General features: G+C 37.6%; 1 protein-coding gene across 2 annotated transcripts in view; it reads right to left on the bottom strand.

Annotated features, from left to right (window-relative positions):
- sardh (sarcosine dehydrogenase) overlaps positions 1-23,500 on the bottom strand; it is a 39,460-nt gene that overhangs the window by 10,316 nt on the left and 5,644 nt on the right. For both annotated transcript variants that reach the window (XM_038283640.1, XM_038283639.1), the window contains 12 exons: positions 22,921-23,044; positions 22,632-22,732; positions 18,417-18,521; positions 14,911-15,040; positions 13,828-13,914; positions 9,070-9,160; positions 8,808-8,949; positions 4,799-4,882; positions 4,602-4,715; positions 4,139-4,277; positions 842-955; positions 313-460 (listed from right to left, as the gene is read on the bottom strand). In XM_038283640.1, the coding sequence (XP_038139568.1) occupies positions 313-460; positions 842-955; positions 4,139-4,277; positions 4,602-4,715; positions 4,799-4,882; positions 8,808-8,949; positions 9,070-9,160; positions 13,828-13,914; positions 14,911-15,040; positions 18,417-18,521; positions 22,632-22,732; positions 22,921-23,044 (1,379 nt within the window). The remainder of the gene's footprint in view (positions 1-312; positions 461-841; positions 956-4,138; positions 4,278-4,601; positions 4,716-4,798; positions 4,883-8,807; positions 8,950-9,069; positions 9,161-13,827; positions 13,915-14,910; positions 15,041-18,416; positions 18,522-22,631; positions 22,733-22,920; positions 23,045-23,500) is intronic.

Below are 23,500 nucleotides of genomic sequence, written 5' to 3'. Positions count from 1 at the left end.
AAAGATACTGCTCAGTAAAAACGTACACGATGTCTCTTTAAAAAAAAAAAAAAAAAAGGGCAGGTGATTGCAATTAGCAATTCATGTACGGCCTAAATAAGTAATGGGGTAGCTGCAACCAAAACTTTCAATACAACATACCCCATTCACCATTTCATGAGGCCACAATACTGCTAAGTATGCAGCAATTAAAGATAACAATCAAGCTGAGGCTAAAGCTAAAAGCTCCCACAGAGCCAGTTCTTATAAATACTGCTCATAAGAACTAGCTCTCAGCCATTAAAAGCCATTCCACCTCTTTCCTCCACTAACCTCTTAGGTCCCTGGATGCTGATCATCCCCATGTCCTCAGAGTGGTCTGTCAGCTGGCATTGGAAGCCCTGGTCCTGAATAACTGTTCTGATGTGGTTCCAATTGTGTTCTGCGACCCCACCTCCGATGGCAAGGTAGTAGGCATCCCCTGGGTAAAAGGAAGGTGATGGTTTAAGGAAATGAGGCACCCTCACCAGCAGAGAAATACAACTACACACATCATTAATGAGCGTTTTATCAAATGCTTGCAGAACATAGCAATACCTACGTAAAATATCCCAAAAAAGGCAGATGTAATTTAATCAAAATATGTAATCTGGTTTATCCTATTTCTGTTTTTTTAGCATATAAATTAAACAGCGCTGGCTTTTCAAAAATATAGAGGTACCTTTTGTAAGTGCTGGCATTTAATTGAATATATATATATGTATGAAAAAGAATAACATATTGACCCAGTTATATTTCAGCCTCTTTGTTTTGTTCTTTTAGTTAGTAGCTATAAAACCAAGGATGACAGTTTGGTTCATACCATTGGATTCTGGTGCCAGCGGCAGCTTGGCAGCACCTGGCTCCAGTCTGCTTACTGTCAGGTCAGCCTCTGCCCCTCCTCTTTTATTCAGCATACAAGTGTACACAGTGGAACCTGAAGCATGCAAACATATTTACCAGTGAAATATTAATAACTCCATAAGGAAATGCAAACGAATACAGCAAATGCAACAGCATTCTTAATTCATGATCTTTTAAAACTGAATCATATTTCAACTAAAGTCTTCAGTTTGTCATATTATTGTGATGGACAAACACAAAGTACTGCATTACTAGTATGTCAAATACAAATGTACATTCTTCTTTTTTTAAAACATAAATAAAATAAAAACATCCATTTGAATTGAATCACTTTTACTGAGGTTATAATTCAAAATGCTTAATTTCGACATTCCCACTGAGAACTGTTCTATCATTTAATAATGAAAACAGTATGTAACTGTCATTTTAACTGATTGGAATGGCCAAAAGGCTCACGATAACTGTGGAAAAGCTTCAGACAGCCACAGCTAAAGTGAGAGAACCATTAGTCATGCAAAAGAGCAAAGTAGAAAGTCCTTACTAAAAGAGAATCTCAAGTCCAATTTGGCCTTGCCACAAGCTATTTACAGGTGCTGGTCATAAAATTAGAATATCATGAAAAAGTAGATTGATTTCAGTAATTCCATTTAAAAAGTGAAACTTGTATATTATATTCATACATTACATACAAACTCATATATTTCAGATGTTTATTTTGTTTAATTTTGATGATTACAAATGACAACAAATGAAAATCTCAAATTCATCATATCAGAAAATTAGAATATTGTGAAAAGGTTCAAAATTGATGGCCCCTGGTGCCACACTCTAATCAGCTAATTAACTCAAACCACCTGCAAAAGCCTTTAAATGGTCTTTTAGTCTAGTTCTATAGGCTACACAATCATGGGGAAGACTGCTGACTTGACAGTTGTCCAAAAGACGACCATCGACACCTTGCACAAGGAGGGCAAGACACAAAAGGTCATCGCTAAAGAGGCTTGCTGTTCACAGAGCTCAGTGTCCAAGCACATTAATAGAGAGGCGAAGGGAAGGAAAAGATGTGGTCGAAAAAAAGTGTACAAGCAAGAGAGATAACCGCACCCTGGAGAGGATTGTGAAACAAAACCCATTCAAAAATGTGGGGGAGATTCACAAAGAGTGGACTGCAGCTGGAGTGAGTGCTTCAAGAACCACCACACACAGACGTATGAAAGACATGGGTTTCTGCTGTCGCATTCCTTGTGTCAAGCCACTCTTGAACCACAGACAGCGTCAGAAGCGTCTTGCCTGGGCTAAAGAGAAACAGGACTGGACTGCTGGTGAGTGGTCCAAAGTCATGTTCTCTGATGAAAGTAAATTTTGCATTTCCTTTGGAAATCAAGGTCCCAGAGTCTGGAGGAAAAGAAGAGAGGCACTTCATCCACGTTGCTTGAAGTCCAGTGTAAAGTTTCCACAGTCAGTGATGGTTTGGGGTGCCATGTCATCTGCTGGTGTTGGTCCATTGTGTTTTCTGAGGTCCAGGGTCAACGCAGCCACATACCAGGAAGTTTTAGAGCACTTCATGCTTCCTGCAGCTGACCAACTTTTTGGAGATGCAGATTTCATTTTCCAACAGGACTTGGCACCTGCACACAGTGCCAAAGCTACCAGTACCTGGTTGAAGGACCATGGTATCCCTGTTCTTAATTGGCCAGCAAACTCTCCTGACCTTAACCCCATAGAAAATCTATGGGGTATTGTGAAGAAGAAGATGCAATACACCAGACCCAACAATTCAGAAGAGCTAAAAGCCACTATTAGAGCAACCTGGGCTATCATAACACCTGAGCAGTGCCACAGACTGATCGACTCCATGCCACGCCGCATTGCTGCAGTAATACAGGCCAAAGGAGGCCCAACTAAATACTGAGTGCTGTACATGCTCATACTTTTCATGTTCATACTTTTCAGTTGGCCAACATTTCTATAAATCCTTTGTTTTTATTGGTCTTCAGTAATATTCTAATTTTCTGATATGATGAATTTGAGATTTTCATTTGTTGTCATTTGTAATCATCAAAATTAAACAAAATAAACATCTGAAATATATGAGTTTGTATGTAATGTATGAATATAATATACAAGTTTCACTTTTTAAATGGAATTACTGAAATCAATCTACTTTTTCATGATATTCTAATTTTATGACCAGCACCTGTAAGGCACAGCACACATCAAGGAGTTTAAAGGGGGAAAAAAAAAGTAAAATCACCTTGAACAAGCTGCACCACTGGATAAACACAGCAGAGACAGCAGGACAAAAACCCATTTTAGACAAATACTTATATAAAAGCTTAAGTGCTATTGAAACAAATCAAATAGCATTTTATTTCATAAAAGCTCCCAGGATGTAAACACTGTAGCTAAAAAAAAGCTGTAGTCCTAACCATGTGTAGCTAGGATTTAAAATATGTTTTCCCCCTCAAAAATTACCCAAAGTTTCTCATATGATTTTTCCCTTGAAATAAATATTTTGATGTAAATAAAAAAATGCACTACTCGATGTTTGACTAAAAATGCTCTCTTCTCATTTTTATAAAGTAGAGGTTTAAAGGGAATTAATTAAATGAGGGTCAAATGACCCTAAAACGTTGTGAATCTCTAATGGAATAATAAACTACAAATTCAGTAATGAAGACATTATGAATAAAAACCCTGTAATAACTCTGTACTAAATTACAATTGATACAAATTTATGACTTGGGTCATCCATTTGCCAAAAAAGACACTGTTTGCAGTCACTCCTACATATGCACGGGTAACACCTTCATTGATTAAAAGAGTGATTATCTGTGTGACAGTGTTGTTAATGAGACGTGCTCATGAAGACTTAGTTAATATAACAAAAGAGATGTTTTTTCCCCAGACATATACTTTTATAAGAGATATAATATTTTTATATGAATGAAATATTGGATGCACAAGGATGCAGGCTTGTCTTGCATAGACAACTGTATCTGTGCAGAAGGTCATTTAAAAGCATGTTAAATTCACATGTAAAGGTGCATATTAGCTAGTAAAAACACATTTTTTAATTCTTAAATGGCCAATGTCTTATAAGTTTTATTGGTGTTTGAGCAACACGCCTGAATGAACCAGCTGAATTAGTCCCTCGGCATGTCTTTAAATTCAGGAGAGGTATCCTAATGAATCATTCATTTCATTCAGGGATATTGTGTGTATGTGGGTTACCTGAAACAGATGTCTGACTAACCTGGCTTCTTGTTGACGTCAGCTGAGAAGAGCCAATCAGCTGCTTTCTTGGCGTCTGGTCCGGTGAGATAGAACTTCCCAAAGTAGGACATGTTAAACACAGCTACGTCATGTCGGCATGAGAGACACTCGCTTTTAATCTGCATTTAAAACAACAAGACACAGCATAGACATTCAACACAAGTTGCCATCTCCTTATTTCAAAGAAAGCTGGTTCATAGTTGCATCATGTAGGGCAGACATGAGAGAAGTTAAAGGCAAAGTTAGAGAATTTAAATCCAAGCTGTCTGTCAATGAAGCTTCTGAATGAGTGTGAAGCTGTAAAGCTCTTTATGCACCACTAAAACTACTGACTATACCCATTAACACTATTCTTTATGACAAAAAATCTATATTTTTCGTCTTGCCTGTGGTAACTTGCTTTATACTGAGAAAAGGAAATTGACTCAAACACATCTGCTTACCACATCATGATGCGGAGGGAAGTCAAAGGTGTACTCTTTGCCAAGCAGTTCTTTGTATTTGTAGTTCTCATTATTTTTAATGTTGTAAGCTCCATAGTAATCATAGTCTTTAACCTTTTAATAAAACATAAAAACACAGCGTTAAAAGGCATTGACAGTTTGTGGTAATGTGAGTGTGATGTAGGGGTCTACCCTACAGGAGCCGGCCCTTCTTTGTTGAACCAGCCAGGTCTCTCCCAACCATGTCGCTCTTGAAACACACAACCTTGCTCTGTCAGCACCTGTAATGATTTAACAAACACAAAAGCAAATACAACTTCTGCAAAATATACAAAGGGAACACAAAGCTGAGAATATTGTTTTCCGTGGTCTAGAATTACTAACAGAAAACATAACTGCATAGGTAAAATAATAATACATGGTTTGGAAATGTCTTCACACCTCTGGATTTTCTACTACATTTTTGGACATCACAACCAAAATGTCCAGTTTTTTTGTTGTTTTAATTTTATGTGCTAGACCACCAGAAAGTAGGACCTTAATGGAATTAAATGTAAAGGAAAAACATTCTTTAAATTTTTCTTTACAAAAACACAAATTCTGATGTGGATATACATTTTAATTAGATGCAACTAAATATATTTCAACTAAATGCTAAATAGATGGAGAGTGTTAGCATATTTTAATCATTGGCACAGATTTCCAATCAAATTTAGGTATGTACCTAGACTGGGTTAATCTAGAACCTAATATCCCTACCATAATATTCTTTAACCTAAACCATACCTAAATCACTGCAGCTCGGATTGTATGTTAAGTTGTATTGTTCTGTGAAGCTTTGCCAAAGTCTCAAGTTTTCAGCAGCATTTAACAGTTTTTTTCCAGGACTGCCCTTTATTTAGGCTCATCCATCCTCCTGTCTTCCAGGACAATGCGGCCACCACCATGTTTCATAGAAGGGAGGATGTTTTTTCGGTATCCTAACCACACAGAGCCTGATTTTCAGATGTTTTGCAGGTCTATAATGATTATGCGATATAAAAACATTTATTTTTAGAGTAGTTTTGAGGGCAATTGGTTGCACAGGTTTTTATGATTGGGTTTCTGATAAAAGGAGTAGAACACATATGCCTTCTAAACTTTTTCCATTTTTTTTTTTGGGAAAAACTAAATTGAACCATCCAGTCTTCTACAATGCATCTTCAAAAACTGCAGCCTTTATATTTCCTCTTTCCTTCCTGCAACTTATCCTTCAGTCAAAAATACCCATGACACTCCACCGCTATCCACTCCACCCTCTTGCAATGTCATCCCTGTCTTTTACACTGCCTTAAACTTCTACTCCTTACAGCTGTCTTAATTATATTGTCTTATTGTTACTCCAGGACACACCTCTCTGTTACCACAAATCATAATATCTGCAAATTATTTTCATCAATGGAGACTAATTTGTCAACCTGTCCAACAGCATTGTAAATAATACAGTCCTGAAGATAATATAGCCACAAATACCTTCATTTTATTGCTCCCCTGCACTAAAGTATGAACACTCATCAGGATTAATAAGAGTAACTATGAGAGGTTGCAATGATAAGTTGTGTCCTTAACCTATCGCACTCACTGCACCAAGAAAACTTATTCAACTTTTGCAAGCAGAGAGCCTGTTATTAAAGCTGAACAAGAAGTGAGTCAAGAAGAAACTGATGAAAATGTTGCATCAGGTTTGCTTAGATAAAATATCTGCAAAAATAAATACTTTCTCATTTTTGAGCTCTGTTCAGATAAGATATTTTAAGGCTCTCCATCCTTGTTAAAATTGACAGTCGCCCACAGTTGGTAGGTATGTTGTGCTATGCTCTCCCCCAAGCAGGCATCAAGCTGTCTGTCTTTTGCCAAATCGTCCCACACTAAGCTATATTTACCATCTGTGCTACCGAGCTGGAGAAAGCGTGCAAGCAGCAGTGTCAGAGATGACTTTCTTGCGGTCTAAAATAACCCCATATTGCCTCCTGAAAGAGGAAAGTCTCATTATTTGCACAGAGACAGCTCACCCACCCGGTCAAACTTTAAAGGATACCTTTTAGATACAGTGGACTACAACCTTGTGCAGTTTAAGATTTGTAAAATTGATAGAAGTGTTCCTCTTTGCTCCAGTCAGGCTGTATGTAAAAATCTATCCAGACATGGATAGAGTATAAAGGTTAAAATTTGAAAGGATGCCGATAAAATTACAGTTTCAACTGTTTATGTAACCAAGATACCATATTAAACCAATCTTTTATACATAATTATATATATATATTTTTAATCAATACCCACTGTATCTCATAATTTGCTCTCATTCTGAACAAATATAAAAAAAAAAACCTGCAGAAAACTACGCAGCAAACTGCTAAGGAAAATAAATATTATTTTTGATGAAGCTCCAGACATAAGTAGCGATTCCAGTGGAACTAATGTGACCGTTATCCATTTTTAAAAATTCATGCTACAAGGGTAATATTGCGAGGTTAGTTAAATAAGCTCTGGAATGAAAAAAAAAAAAAAGAAAGTGTCTCTGAGTGGATCATTTATGAGTAACACATGGTGGGGAAGTCCATTCTGAGTTATTGATGAGCCAGGAGCTGAAAGATATCCACGGCTAAGTCTCCAAAGCTGAGAGGATGATTTATAGTCATGCATTATCAAATGCACCCGCTGCGGAGTTAAGTCACACCACTTACTGCCATCACTTTGAATCAGCGAGGAGATTGAGAGGAGGCAAAGAGAAGACAGATAAAATGTAAGAGAAAACCCCACTGAGAGACAGTGTCAATTGACAAGCAGAAATTACAGACAAAAAAGGAGAAAGTGAGTTATGCCATCTATGAATACATTGGAAGTAATCAAAGATAAGTAGATATTGCTTGAAAGGAGGTGAACTGACTGCAAACTGTAACTTGACATCCAAGATAAGCAGTTTCACTAAACCAGGGAGGTATTAAGCTGAGCAAGCCTTTCATCACTGTCAGTCAGAGCCAAACTGACAGTAAAGGAAGTTGCCTATAAAACTATTTTTCCTCAACACAAACACCAAATTTACAGCCTAACCAGATGTCATTTGTTCAATTGTACATTTTCAATTGCTCCATAGCAACTATAAACCATAAAATCCTTATGGACCATCTTGAATAATGTGTTGATGTTGTTGTCTTAGATCTTCAGTGGTTTATCTCATGTGTCCAGAACAGAACATATTCTATATTTGCAAAGCATTTCTCATCTCGTCTCATCTGGAGAACCACAGGGGTCCTTAGTGGTGACAGTCATTTCTCACTTTATTCTCCTCCAGTCCAAAGAAAGCATAGTATTTTCAGTTTTATACCTCCTTTAAACTGATGCAGATCCCAGAGGCTTTACCAAAAATGTACACTTTGTCCAGCTCATCTCAACTCTTTCTTGCTCTGCTGCAAACGTCTCCTCTAAATGCTTTTAAAACGGATAAAACTTCCCCACTTTTTGTTTTGGGCATCCAGATATTTTCAGTCGTTACAATAGGTTATTATAGAGAAGCCATATTTATTTGTTTATATAGATGCCTTTAGTGTTAAATGATTAGGATTTGATTACCTAAATTAAAATATACAGCTGAGTAATTGATCAAATGTGAGGGCTTAATAATACACAAAAAATTTATGAAAATATACTTTAAACTGTTATATTATAGCAAGATTTTCAAGCAAATATGGTTATTTGTGAACTGGACGCTGTGATTGTTCAGCTTCTTGTTGGAGCAATGGGATTTCGGAATACATACTTCGAGCTTGCAGTGACCATTTAGATTACGAGTTACAAGAATCTCATTCTAATATGTCAGCTCACTTTCTACTTTTGTCAGCTCCGAGAATCAGGCTCCAGTTGAGATGGAGACTTCTCTTTAGGGGCTAAAGACTCAGGAATGATCTGTTTGCATGCTTTCTCCAGCTCAGTATGGAGCTGGTTCTATGTTAATTATATTTAGTTTTTAATTAAAAACAAACACAAATAACATTTTTTTTTATTGTAAATGTAGGTATTTTTTTCAAATCTTTATAAATAAAGCTGTATTGTATTAGCTCTTAGTAAGTCTCAGTTAACATGTCTGCAGGATCACAGCAGAAGGACTGGTAATAAAAGTTGCAGGTCAGTCAATTAGTTCTTATGAAATACTCTGTATAATTGCTCTACCTCGTGGAACGGGTCTCTCCTCATGTTACGGCTGGCCAGTGGCTCATCAAAAGGAAATACCACAGAGTAATTTTTTGCATATGACTCATGGCTCCTCTCTCTGATCCAGCGTGTGTTGTCTGTCAAAGAACTGTGAAAACGCCTGAGAGGAAATGAAACGATGAACGTTGATTTAAAACGTTACAATCAGACACCCTTTAATACATGCCATCTATAGGTGTTGCTCTTGCTATAGGAAGCTTAATAATATATGCATACATACCTGATGTCATATCCATACATGTCGTTTTCTGGGCGGCCATGTATGATCCACTTAGCAAGCTCTCTGCCACAACCACCTCCCAGCATCATACCTGGCAGAAAGTTAATGAAAACACATGTTAACATCTTCCTCTGAGAACATTTTACCCAACATGGTGCTTATTCTATCTAAAGGTCTTTGTGTAAAACTAGAAATTATATGAATCCCTGCTTTTAGTGCAATAAGGTATCAGGTAAGTTGAAAAGGAGACTCAGGTTCTTGGTCTTATTTACACAGTAGAGTGCCTCGCAAAAGAATTCATGCCTCTTGAACCCTTTACCAGTTCATTAGATCGTTTTGAGTGTCAAACACACATAATTGTGCATAAAAAAGTTTTTTATATTTTTTTAAAGAACTAAAAGGCCTTGAATAAATCAGTATTGGCTCCCTAAAAGCTGATAACTCAAAATAATTCAAATATAAATGTAGAAGGCCACAAATTGGTAAATAGTGACTTAGTTGAGAGGCCTCATAGGTTTGCCATGCAACAATATTGAATAAACAGCATAATACAAACCAAGGAACACAGCAGAGAGGTCAGCAAGTTTTTAAAGAAAGAAAAGGTATAATGAAATATCCCTAGATTAACATCTCATGAAGCAATGTTCATACGATCATCTTAAATGGAAAGATATTTTTGCACAAATCATTCACATGAGAAGCAGCCAAAATGGTCCATGGCACCTCTGGAGGAGATCAAAAATTAAACTAATATAATTGGTTGATAAGGCATCTGTTGGTGCAGTAGGTCAGAAATCTGACCTTTATGGCAGCGTGGCAAGAAAAAGCAACTGTTGAAAGCATTGTTTAAGAAGTTCGGCATTCTACATGCCATGCAGGGGACAAAGCAAGAGGAATGTGCTTTGGTAAGCTAAAAAAAATGGAAAGGAAAGATATGAGGCTGAAGCAAACCTTCAAGCCGTATGCTGGGGAAAGCAACATGAGGAAGTGCTTTAGTCAAATAAGAAACAAAAGCACATTTTTTGGCTTAAATGCAGAATATAATGTGGGTAGGATAACAAATAACACTGTGTGCACATGGTGCCTAAAACATCTTCCTTTCTGGAAAACATGTGTTGGCAGGAAGATGAATGGACCTAAACATTTGGGAATCCTGCAAGAAAATCTGTTAAGAGTCTGAAAAAGAATTTCAACTGGTGTAGAGGTTTACCTTCCAACAAGACAATGTTAGAAATAAACAAAACAAAACTGTTATTGCATGGTTTGGAGGAAGCATTTCCATGTGCTATAATGACCTGAATCAGATTGAAAATGATTGCCAACATTAAAGTACAACAACCCCCAATTAATAGGACTGAACATCAGCCAAATTACAATAATAACCAAACAAAATCTTTAGCCTTTTTATATGCAAAGCTGGTAGAGGTCCATCAACCAAAAACCTACAGGTGTAAGCACAGGTTCTACTGACTCAGGCAGGCTGCATATAAATGCCCACTAAATCTTCTCTATTCCCCATTACTTTATGCTATTTGATATATATAAAAGTATATAATATTAAAGTACTTATGGTATAAAATAACACATTTTACCATAAAAAAAAGCATTATTCCATTGTATGGAAAATAAGCATCCTCATATTCATGAGTAGCGTTGTTGATTACATAAATCATCATTTTTGTTTTTAATACACAGACTAATTGCATGCAACATTTCCACTTGATCGTGATTAAGAGAACAACCGAACAAGTGCAAGACAACACAACACGCCCACTGCCCCCAAACTCAGAAATTAATCTGGCACTGCTGGACAACAGACCAGAGAAACCTCTCTGGGAGAAACCACTAACTGCATGGTGAGATCAAATGATTCCAGGCTCAGGAGAACACAGTGTTGCAAGGATTTTCGCCATAGGGGAAAGGGCATGACTTCTAATTGTGACTGGCTCAAAGTTAACCCTTAGATCATCCGTCTATATTATTTAACTTGGAATAGTCCAGATCTAAAATGTGCATGAAAGATTCTCTCTTTCATGCCTCTCATTGCGCCTGTCCCTCCTCGTCACAATGGCCAGAGAAACTTCTGTGTGCAAATTTGCACCCGATTTCAAACTTGCTAGTTAAAGATGCAGAAAGTGCAGCCACAAACCATTTGAGGATGATCGTTTTGATAATCAGCATACACTGCATATTCATGAAGCTAGACATGTTAAATGTTAATCAATGTGCACCTGTTTAATAGGTAAGCTTTGCTGTCATTTTTGTAAACAAAATCATTCAGCAGATCAGGCACCTGAAATGTTAAATTAGGATTTCAAGTTTAAAGAAACATTTTCCAGGTGTGCAGGTGCGCACGACCCATGTACGGAGGCCTTAGTCCGAATCAGAGCTGTGGTACTTTGCCTCGTGTCTCTCCCCCTCTCTCATACCCCTTTCCTGTCAGCCTACTATTGAAAAAGGGAGCCACTAGTGCCGCAAAAACTCAAAAAAAAAAAAAGAAAATTTTTCCTCAAATGAAGCTTTCTCTGTGGATGGACTTGAAGGCAAACGAGAGAAAATCTTAAGCAGCAGGAGCTCTGTTCCCCTTTTTTACCTGCCCTAAGGTCCAACTCATCAGCAAGACAGAGAGAAAGTCTCATTAATTTGGAAAGGAAAGAAAGCAACATTTTTTTCCTTTGCCACATCTGCTGTGTGACATATGAATGAGTCATAGAGGACGCATTAACCTTTATACCAACATTTGACCCCTGCTCAAAGCAGCCCCTGAGAAGTCTGACCTCATCGTCTATCAAACAGCTGCAGTGTTCCGTTTTTTCGAACCATTCATAAAACAAACGATGTTGTAATCCATCGAGTCCCAGATCTGGTGGGTTAATGAGTTAGGTCCCTTTAGCAACCCCCTGCTTGTGCTTGGTTGTCTGTAATTAGCATACACTGTGAGTGTTGCACGCACCACATTAACATGCAACCACAACAGCCTCCGAGTCCTTGCTTCTCTTCATCACTTCCCTGCACGCCTTCTCCCTCCATCTCTCATCACTTTACACATCTTGCTGCCAGAAACTGTCACCCTAAAGACGGGAAGAAAATTTCCATGGCTGGTAGCGCAGCTGGATGGATGCATGGATTGAGAGATAAAAGGGAGGAGGGTGCGTGGAGGATGATGGCATACAACCCAGACAAAGTGGTGACAACCAGCAAGGTGAGGTGTCACGGATAAATGTCACCTGAGATTACCACACTGACATGTTAGTGTCTACTTGGAAGCCCTCATGCTTGTACTTCCACTCATCTTGTCAAACCAAAAGTCACTTTTTTCTTTCTTTTTCTCTCCTTTGTATCCGTTTTGCTCTATTGCCATTTCTTCTATGCAGATTTCTTTCATTTTTGCAAAAGAAATTGAAATAATAGGTTTACAGGTACATTTTCAACCATGTTGCATTTTTATATTTTGTCAGGGAGGGAAATTTTTTTTAATAAATCTCCTTTAAGGGTCAAACAAGACCAAGACAGAAGGTAATGACGGCCGGCTGGTCTGCTGTCCAGCAAATTAATTCAAACGATATACAAGAAGGTCATTAAAGGTCATTGCTAGAGATGTGGCTGTTTCCAAAAATAGTGATAGAAGTAAAAAATGTGGTTGAATTATTGAGCCTCTTTATGTCCTTATTGAAGTAAAAATACTACATTTAAAATCAGATTATATCACAGCATCATCAATTGTCTTTTAAGGACTGCTTTTCCACATTTTGCACTGTTCGTGAACATCAGAGTGCTTCCAAAGTTCTCAGCCAGAGATCATGCTGCTGCTGCTAAGAAGATTTTTTACACGTCTTAACCTCTGCCAATGAATGAGGCTTTTCAATCTTTACTTAAGAAAAGAAATGAATTGTTATTGCAGCAGTACTTAGATATTTGAAAGAGGAAGAAAAAATCTCCAGCTTAGCTTCAGCTCTAAACCATTTCTAGATTTTTTAACAAATCCAAAACAATTATATCTGACACCGAGGAGAAATATGCGAGAGCTAGAAAAGGGTTCTCTCTCTCCCAAATGAGAATACTAAGCTGACAATACATTAGTTAGACTCAAGGTTTGGACTAATGGACAAAACCACGTATTAATATGCCAGATGGTCAAGTTATAATGCAATATGTGACAACGCTTTGCTGTGTGCCCACTCAGAACTCCACTTCACTGCACCTCCCAGGCTTTTGTCAGAACATGTCGTGTGCTTGACCCTGCAGCACTCTGCAGAGAAAAGCTTTCTCTCAGCTGTCTGTTAAAGCTCTTGGTTATTACTTCAGCCTTCACGCCTCCTCTTTCTGTCACATACTGCTTAGATACTGTTATTTTTCTGGGGCTAATGTCACAGGTTCAGTGCAGTAATGGAGTGACATGTTGTTTGCACATGAACTTGATTTTGTGTGTGGTCTATCAAACACTCTCTGATATTTATTTGTTCGTAGAAAATGTACACCGGGCTATAAGTCTAGGTCAAAGACTTTTACAACCACCCTTCAATTGTTTTTACTTGTTTTGTTGTTTTTTTTCAGCATAATGTACCAAATTTCTCTGTCATCATGTCAGACTTTAGAAAAGAAAAGCTCAACATTATAAAACACTTAAAGTTACAGATGTGTGAATCTAGAAGTTTCAGGTAAAATTTAGAAAACATTGCACCACATCTTATTTTAAATGTTAAAAGTCTATTTAGTTCTGTGTATGTGGGGGTGTTTTCGTTAAATCAATGGACATACCGGCACTGTTGAAGCCACAACCAAGGAAGAAACCTCGAACTTCTGGTGCCTCCCCCATCAGCGGCTTATGGTCGGCAGTAAAAGATTCTAATAAAAACAAAAAAACACAAGTTCTTTATTCATCAAACATTCATTTTCAGAGCTTCTTGTCTTTTATAGCATGTTTTTACTCTGGTACAGCAAGGCAAGCTTATTACCATAGCACAATTCAATACAGAGACAATTCAAGGTGCTTTACATGAATTAAACAGTAAAATAGGAAGAAAATAAAAGCAGAACAAAAATAAAGAGAAAACAACAGTAAAAACAGGTAGAATATATATATATATATATATATATATATATATATATATATATATATATATATATATATATATATATATATATATATATAATCTTCAGCTATAACAACTATAAATATAAAACTCCATTAAGTAATCCTAGCAGATGTTTTTACATGTCTCTAGCTTTAAACCTGGAACCTTGCAGACACTGATGAACTGACAGACTGATGGATGGAAGGAAGGACAGATGGATGGGTGGTTTCCTGATTGGATTGATTGAAAGGCCAGATAGACATGAGCTGAACAGACAAGCAGAAGCCTGGAGCTATTTCACTGTATTTGCCAGCTATCAAGATATCCTTAAAATCTGTGGTGTCCAAAAGCAGTCTAAAGGCCGGTTTCCTGCACATTTTAAAAATTGGCCCAGAATCAGACAAATGGTTTATTAGCAGGCCTAAGCAAGTGGACATTCTGAGAAAGTAATTCAACATTTCGAATCTGGTGTATTTGAGCAAGCAGACAAGTTTGAAGTAAATCACTCCTAAAAGAATGGAAATGGACACCTGTGTTTTCAGAAATCATTTTCTGTAGACTTTCATTTTATTTTAATATCACTTTCCTAGTGTGAGCACCTCTAGCACCTCTACCCTGAGAAAATTGAACACCAATTAATGTTCACATATGATGTACCGCCTTCATTCTGTTTACCAGATGCTAAAAGAAAGATACATGTGTCTTATGGACCCAGTCAAGTCCATAAAAAATGTCAAAGTATGTGCAAGTGTGTATGAGTTTGTACCCGGTCCACAGACAGTTGACTTGATGCCGGTCTGCTCCAGAACAGGAACTCTATTTATAGCTCCCTCGATATGTTGCATAAATACGTCCCAGTCCAGGTCAAACAGGCTGAAGGCAAACTTATCAGACACCTGGGAAATAAAGACGTGTTGGCAATGGACCTAAACTAAAACAGCAGATCAAAGAAGAAAATTAAACGCACTGAATTTGTCCTTGTGCATTGAGTGAAGCCTTCATCTAGGCACAAGATCTGATACATCTGATATTTTACAGGATACCACTCATATAATTCATAGTCCTAGTAATGAGGTGCCAAAATCAGCGACAGGCTGGCTACCTAATAATAAAGTCCAGCATGTTATAATCACTGGATAAGGAACAGCTGAGCTATAGCTTTAATGCACCTCTCTAACTCACTCCCTGTTAAGTGAAGCAGAACTAAACTTTAATCCTAATTCCTCATTCAAAGCAGCAGTAACTGCATTGTAAGGGGAGTGTTGGCCTAGTGGTTAAAGTAGTGCGCTTGTCCTCTGAGAAGGTTGCAAGTACCCGGTTTGATCCACCCACTTTGGGTCCCTTAAAAAGACCCTTAACCCCACACTGCTCCCTGGGCGCTGCACAATGGCAGCCCACTGCTCCGCAAGGGGATGGGTTAAATCAAACTGCTGCAAAGGAATGTGCAGCAGTTTGATCAGATATACTTGAACATCTAAGGGAGGCAGCACAGCTTTCCAATTCCCTCCCAGCCTATCGGTCCTGCTTATCCTCACAATCTGCATCAATGTTTTCCCTCTAATTCTCCTTTCTGTATCGCCTCCTTCTTTCTCCATCTGACTTAAACATCAAAGGAACACTCAGCTGCAAAAGGAGAACAAAAGCAGCTGCCACCGCACAGAGAGATCCTTTCAAACATTAAATCTCAGAGGAGTGTGCTGACCGGCATGTTACAAAATGGAAGAAACTGATGAGGTCGGGCAAGAATCAACCAGATATCATCAAGACTGAAAAAGAGACGTCTTTTGAACATGTTTCTAGCAACTGTGATTAGTACTGGTACAAGAACTGGTTCTTTAAAACGCTCAGAATTGTAGAGAGTGTTAAACAAACATATTAGACAACCTTGTACACTGCAAAAATTGAAAACTCAATTAGTCATTTTTTACTATAATAAGTAAATTTGTTCTTTCACTGAGGAGGTAAGTGAGACACTTTGCCTATGGAATAAAACTATTTACATTTAAAATAAGAAAAAAAATGCATTGTCTTATTTTGAGTGCATATTATCTAAGTATCTTTTTTAAGAGTAAAATAAGTCATGCCATTTGCAGATCATCTTATTTACCTGCTCAAACTAACGCCAAATAAACTTGATTTAAGAATTTTTTTTACCTATTTCAATATCCTTTTTTAAGTGTAACAGCGCTTTGTTTTCTCTAGTTTAAAGTAAATCATCTATTAAAGCAAAAACACTTTCAGCTCAAAAGGTAAAAGAAAAAAGCCAAACCCCCTAAACACAACTTTAATATTTCTTTTATACAGTTGCCAGGAGTTGATATATCTTATCTTAGGATTTGAATTTTAAGAGGAAATCTTTGGGAATAACTCACCAAATAAAAGACATTTATCCAGCATGATATGCTGGATAAATCAAAAAAAAGTTATTTAGACTTCCTAAGTTTATTGATCTTTAAAGAAAAGGAGTTGTGATCAACCATTTGCCTGTGAAAAATTGGTAGACATGTTAAAGACATTAAAGGAATAGTACACCCAAAACATGATTAGCCTTCATTTTCTACTCACCCCCATGCTGAACAACACTCTGGAGTACTTTTTTGATATCTCAAATGCATCTGGAGATCTGGGAGGCTTCTTGCTGTCTGCTGACATTCAAATAATGGAGGTCTACGGTGCCCGAGACAGAAAGGTCCATAAAAGTCCACAAAAACGTGTCAATATTCCTCCATACTGCTCGTCCAATGTATTCCAAGTGTCCTGAGTGGGTAGCATCCAGAATTTACTCGAAACAAAGTCATTTAGAATGTTTTTAGAGCATAAACAGTAGTGTATAGTATTTCCTGAAAGCGCGCACATGCGCGATCACGACGCTACGGAAGCCGGCAGACCAAACCAGATGAAAGTGCGCATTCAGCGTCTGCTCCGCCGATAATGCAAGCGTAGAAGAAGAAATGTGCTGTTTACCTGTGCAAAGAAAGAAACAACGAAAGAAAAATGTCTGAGGACTTCAGTGTTAAGGAAGAGCATGAGTTCTTTGCCGAGCTGAATGCGCTGGTTTGGTCTGCCGGCTTCCGTAGCGTCGTGAGCACGCATGTGCGCGCTTTCAGGAAATACTATACACTACTGTTTATGCTCTAAAAACATTCTAAATGACTTCGTTTCGAGTAAATTCTGGATGCTACCCGCTCAGGACACTTGGAATACATTGGACGAGCAGTATGGAGGAATATTGACACGTTTTTGTGGACTTTTATGGACCTTTCTGTCTCGGTCACCATAGACCTCCATTATTTGAATGTCAGCAGACAGCAAGAAGCCTCCCAGATCTCCAAATGCATTTGAGATATCAAAAAAAGTACTCCAGAGTGTTGTTCAGCATGGGGGTGAGTAGAAAATGAAGGCTAATCATGTTTTGGGTGTACTATTCCTTTAAAGTGGACATGAAGCTTGGACAGCTTCTATCGTTGGGTTTGCTTTTTTAATTATGATTATAAGGAGAAACCTTATACCTTACTTTTTGTCATTCTTTCTAGTTTCATTTCATCTATTTCAATGATATCCCCTTCAGATGTACCATCTCAATTACGAGAGGGTTTTTCAAAACAATAATATTAACAACAGTGATAGAAATCATAAAAAAGTTTAGAAATGAGTTTCCAATAGAGACACCACATATATGAGTATGTTACTAAGGAAACAGTTGATTAACAGCTGAGTTGGTTACGAATAAACGGATAAAATAGGAAATAAAGCTCCACAAAGGCACAAACATTAACATTCTTATGTAGAAATGTCAAACTTTTATACTTTGTAAGCTTCCAGAATTTTCCATACTTTTGTCTTCTTTGAACTTAAAATACAACCATTTGAAATCCTTTTCCACTATGGCTGCACTATAAACATCTGTACACAAATTAATGTCCATGAATATTAGCTAATTATTTTAGAACCATGCATTCAGATTACCTACAGCTGTATTATATTTTATTGCATCTATCATTTAAGTAACAAAGTTTTTAGAAGGGAAAGCGATGAAATGCTGATCAAGTCTAAAACTGAGATTTTTATTGTAAAAAAATTCCGAAAAGAAAAACATAGTTAAAATGTGAATAATTATTTTTTTGTTGTAAAAAGTTTTAACTAAAATCTTTATTAAAACATTTCCCATATTCATTCATGTTTTCTCTATTTTATGGCGGATATTTCTACTTTGGTCGGTTTCATCAGATCTTCAGAGATAATTTTAGAACAGCAGATAATATGCAGGATTACCTCCTCCCAAAAAATGGGATTTTGTTCATATCCACCCACAGACAGAGCGTCACCTTGGAGACGCAGGTAGACCGACGAGTCATGGTCCCGAACATTTGGCATGTTCTGCAACAGGTGAAGAGAAGTTAAAAGAATCGCTGATTAGAACCAGATATACACTCATCGGCCACTTTATTAGGTACACCTGTCCAACTGCTCGTTAACACTTAATTTCTAAGCAGCCAATCACATGGCGGCAACTCAGTGCATTTAGGCATGTAGACATGGTCAAGACAATCTCTTGCAGTTCAAAGCGAGCATCAGTATGGGGAAGAAAGGTGATTTGAGTGACTTTGAACGTGGCATGATTGTTGGTGCCAGAAGTTCTGGTCTGAGTATTTCAGAAACTGCTGATCTACTGGGATTTTCACGCACAACCAACTCTAGGGTTTACAGAGAATGGTCCGAAAAAGAAAAAACATCCAGTGAGCGGCAGTTCTGTGGGCGGAAATGCCTTGTTGATGCCAGAGGTCAGAGGAGAATGGCCAGACTGGTTCGAGCTGATAGAAGGGCAACAGAGACTCAAATAACCACCCGTTACAACCAAGGTGGGCAGAAGAGCATCTCTGAACGCACAGTACGTCCAACTTTGAGGCAGATGGGCTACAGCAGCAGAAGACCACACCGGGTGCCACTCCTTTCAGCTAAGAACAGGAAACTGAGGCTACAATTTGCACAAGCTCATGGAAATTGGACAATAGAAGATTGGAAAAACGTTGCCTGGTCTAATGAGTCTCGATTTCTGCTGCGACATTCGGACGGTAGGGTCAGAATTTGGCGTCTACCACATGAAAGCATGGATCCATCCTGCCTTGTATCAACGGTTCAGGCTGGTGGTGGTGGTGTCATGGTGTGGGGAATATTTTCTTGGCACTCTTTGGGCCCCTTGGTACCAATTGAGCATTGCTGCAACGCCACAGCCTACCTGAGTATTGTTGCTGACCATGTCCATCCCTTTATGACCACAATGTACCCAACTTCTGATGGCTACTTTCAGCAGGATAATGCGCCATGTCATAAAGCTGGAATCATCTCAGACTGGTTTCTTGAACATGACAATGAGTTCACTGTACTCAAATGGCCTCCACAGTCACCAGATCTCAATCCAATAGAGCATCTTTGGGATGTGGTGGAACGGGAGATTCGCATCATGGATGTGCAGCCGACAAATCTGCGGCAACTGTGTGATGCCATCATGTCAATATGGACCAAACTCCCTGAGGAATGCTTCCAGCACCTTGTTGAATCTATGCCACGAAGAATTGAGGCAGTTCTGGAGGCAAAAGGGGGTCCAACCCGTTACTAGCATGGGGTACCTAATAAAGTGGCCGGTGAGTGTAGATAGAAATATACTCAGCTTCCAGCTTAGGGAACCTGAAGTAAACCTTTTTTTTTATTATTTAAATGTACCTAATCTGACTGGCCTTTGAAGTAATGGTGATGATTTTTATTTTCTTTAAAACACATTAAGGACTTAACACTAACAATGTTACTTCAACTAAATAAGTGTGCAAAAAACGTCCAAAGTTGTACCATTTAATACCAGAAAGATGGGAACATATCTGTATATACTTTTTATCCTTTAGCAGGTCATCTTTGTGAAGCTTCTTTAAAACTGTATCAGTAAGGAGCCCAGATACAGTAAACAATTCTGGTAGGAGCGGAAAAAAAATAAAAATCAGATGAAAAATGGTTGATTAATAATCAAAGGTTTGATTACTTCATACTTGCTCATAAACTCAACTCCTAGCCTTGTGATATTGGAGTCTCTGATGTTTTACTAGTTTTCTCGTATTGAGCTGCAATCCTGCAACTGCATTTTCCACATTTGCGATTGTCTTGAAATGCATGTTGCAAATAGTACAAATTATTTTGTAGATCTAAAAAATCTTGGATGCTTCTAATAACCTAGGAATATTTCCCCATTACATTCAAGCAAAAGATTAATTGTCTTGGCTTCTTCATTAAGGCTTCCTTTCTATGCGTGTTGTTTGGCCTGATTTGCTTGCGGAGGTTTCAGCGCAGAAGAAAAAGCTGTGTAATATACGTCACAGGATTATAGGACATTTAAAGCAAAGCTGCACATATATGAGGCAGTAGAACAACTTTTTATTATCCTTATTTTATCCACTGAATGCTGACTATTATGCAATGAGGTTAATCAGTCAATCATATCCCGAATTAAAGCAAATATGCTTGCATTCGTTGAGCAATTCAGCAGAAAGCTCAGGTGAATTTTCTCTGTTTGTAAAACAATGCAAATCAGCCTTTTAATTGTTTTGCAATCCGACTGAAAGCTACAAACATTAAATTCTGAAATTGAATAGATGCATTTCACTTTTGCATTCCAAAACATTTTCTTGCCTAAGTGATTTTTTTTGTAATTTTTTGTCTGTCAAAGCGGATCTGGTCTGCATTCATTCACTCATGATGATGTTTTTCTTCCAGGAATCCATCAGCTTTCCGGGGACAAAACCAAAATACCAGCGAGCAAGCTGACATTTTAGAACCTGATCACGACAAATAACAAAACTGGAACTGCTCCTTTGTCCTTTCCCTCCTCTGCACTCAGCTCAGTGTGGAAGCTCCATGTGATTGATACAGAATACTGTATTACTTGTGTAGTCACGGATATAAAAATATCCCCAGACCACCACAGCAGCCTCTTATTGACAAATACAGACACATGGGCAGCGGGAAGTTGACCTGTCAAGTCAGACACTCTGTTGGGAACAGATTTCCCAAGGACCAAGCTTGGTGTGTGGGCTGTCGTCTGCATGCAAGATGGAGAGGCAACTCTGGTAAGCTTCTCTAAAACTATGTAACACAGGGAAAATTGTATAGCCCACCCTTAAAACTAAGCTGTATTAAGCAAGTGAAGATGCCCTGAAACTGCAGTGACACACTGATGGATGCTGCAGAAGCACGGCCAGTGCAAGCACACATAATAATAGACACAAATTAACCTCAATTTAATTCCCCCACACAAACCTCACCACCAGCCCGGAAGAGATGTAATTTGTTTTGTCATAGTGACCCCTGGTGTTCATTTTGAAGTGATACAGGTTAAACTTCCACCTCTAAAGAAAATGTTAAAGATGAAGAGTTCAAAAAGTTCATAAAGAAAATAAATAACATTTATGTTAGCAAGTAGCAAAATTACTTTTTTCCAATTTTTAAAATAAGGCGATTTTATAGATCACTCTTTATGTCATTATGCATATTTGATGAAGATATGAAATTACATCCCATACAATTAAAATATAAGTTACTTAAAAATACACATCCGGCTTCCATACATCTCCAGGTCAAAAGGTTAAACTTTTGATTTTAAACATTTAGGATTTTCAAGCGTAACACATTAGCAGAGTTAGAGTAAAAAACATAAAATTTTAAAGTAAAATAAAAGAGGTTGTTTTAAATTCAGCAGCGCTGTTAATTTCACTTTTTTTTTATTGATCCCCCCTAAATCTAAAAACACTCCCAAATCATTTGTTAACTTAAGGACTATTTTATTAAGTAATTATAGTTTAATTTATCATGACCGTATAATTAAAAGCAACAATGCTTCTTTTAGGAACTTGACAACAAATCCAGTTTAAAACCTTAAGACCTGGCAAAGAAAAAGATGTGCACAGATCCTTTGTGATTTGTAAATGAGTTTAATTAATAAACCCAACTAAACCAACTGTGTATTTTTTCTTGTTTATTTTATTTTTTAATGTTCGGGTTTATTTTCTAGATAAAAAATAAAGTCTGAAAGCAATCCTTTCATAGGAGCGCTGGTTGAAAGCATTGCTATATAGATGCAGATTAAACATTAAAAACGCTTTAACTAAAAAAGCAGAATATTTTGAACATGAGTAAATTGAAAAGGCCTCCAAAAAACATGTTACCCCTTCAGGGGCTTTAGTTTGTAGGAGGGAACAACAGCACAGCTAAGAGATGTTTAAAACCAGTCTAGAAAACCTGAAGGCAAGAAGTTCCAATGAAAAATATATCAAATAATTGGTTAACGAAAGTATTTATCCAGTATTTTATACAAAAAAAGGAAACGGAGACTGGCCCAAAGTCTAAACATATCAAGGGGATCAAATCTAAAAAAGCGACGCCTCTTTTTTTACACTGATGTTTGCATCATTTACTAAAAGAAACAATAATTACTCGAAGTCCTACCTGTATGCCCTCTATCCTCTCTGTCACTACATAAGCGTGATGCATTGCAATAAGAGGAACATTGACTCCAGCCATTTCACCAAGTTTGGTTGCCCACACACCTGCAAGTAATAACATAACAAAATAATTTTTTTTATGCTTTCATTTTCATTCATAAAAACAGTATAATGTTGCATCCTTTTAATTTAAAACTCAAAACCTCCATCGTCTACAGATGCTGACATGTTTCTAAGCAACATAAAAAGTGGTTCAGCTGTCATAAGGAGGGTTAAACTGTTCTGAGTCTTACCTGCACAGTTGACGACACAAGGTGTCTCAATGGTCCCATGAGCCGTCTCCACCGCCTTAACCCTCTTGACCCCAAGGTCATCTGTTCGCACTTGGATACCGGTCACAGGGCAGTTCTCGATCACCTGATTCAGACAGGCCAGTGTATTAAAGCAATACCTCCAGACACCCGACACCCATTTTTCATGGCTATTTAAGACTGTTCAGTTCATATCAGTCCAAAAACAAATATTAATTAGCTGTTGTCTTAATTGTTCTGTCATACTTTTGTACGAGACTCTGCAACGGAAAAAGAAATTATAATGAAAACTTTTTTATTTTGATAGGGTTTATGATTTGCTGCCAGAAACTGCAAAGCCTTGGTTTCTATGATAATTTAATAGAAAACGTATTGGTCCATTTATGCCATGTACTCTCATGTCTGTAGGAAACAAATGTTAATGATTAGATCAGGAGACCATTATAACAGGTAGCAGAAGCTGTATTATCTTAAGATAAGGGTGTTACTTTATTCATTTGTTTCCCATCCTGACGAAAAAGTTAAACCAGGAAATGTCATAAAGATATTGTAATAATGTAAT

The sequence above is a fragment of the Cyprinodon tularosa genome, unplaced genomic scaffold (assembly GCF_016077235.1).
Source record: "Cyprinodon tularosa strain WSP-4 unplaced genomic scaffold, ASM1607723v1 ctg196, whole genome shotgun sequence".
In the NCBI taxonomy this organism is placed as follows: Eukaryota; Metazoa; Chordata; class Actinopteri; order Cyprinodontiformes; family Cyprinodontidae; genus Cyprinodon; species Cyprinodon tularosa.
Note: the sequence above shows the minus strand (reverse complement) of the source record. Positions and strands in the feature narration are given on the sequence as shown.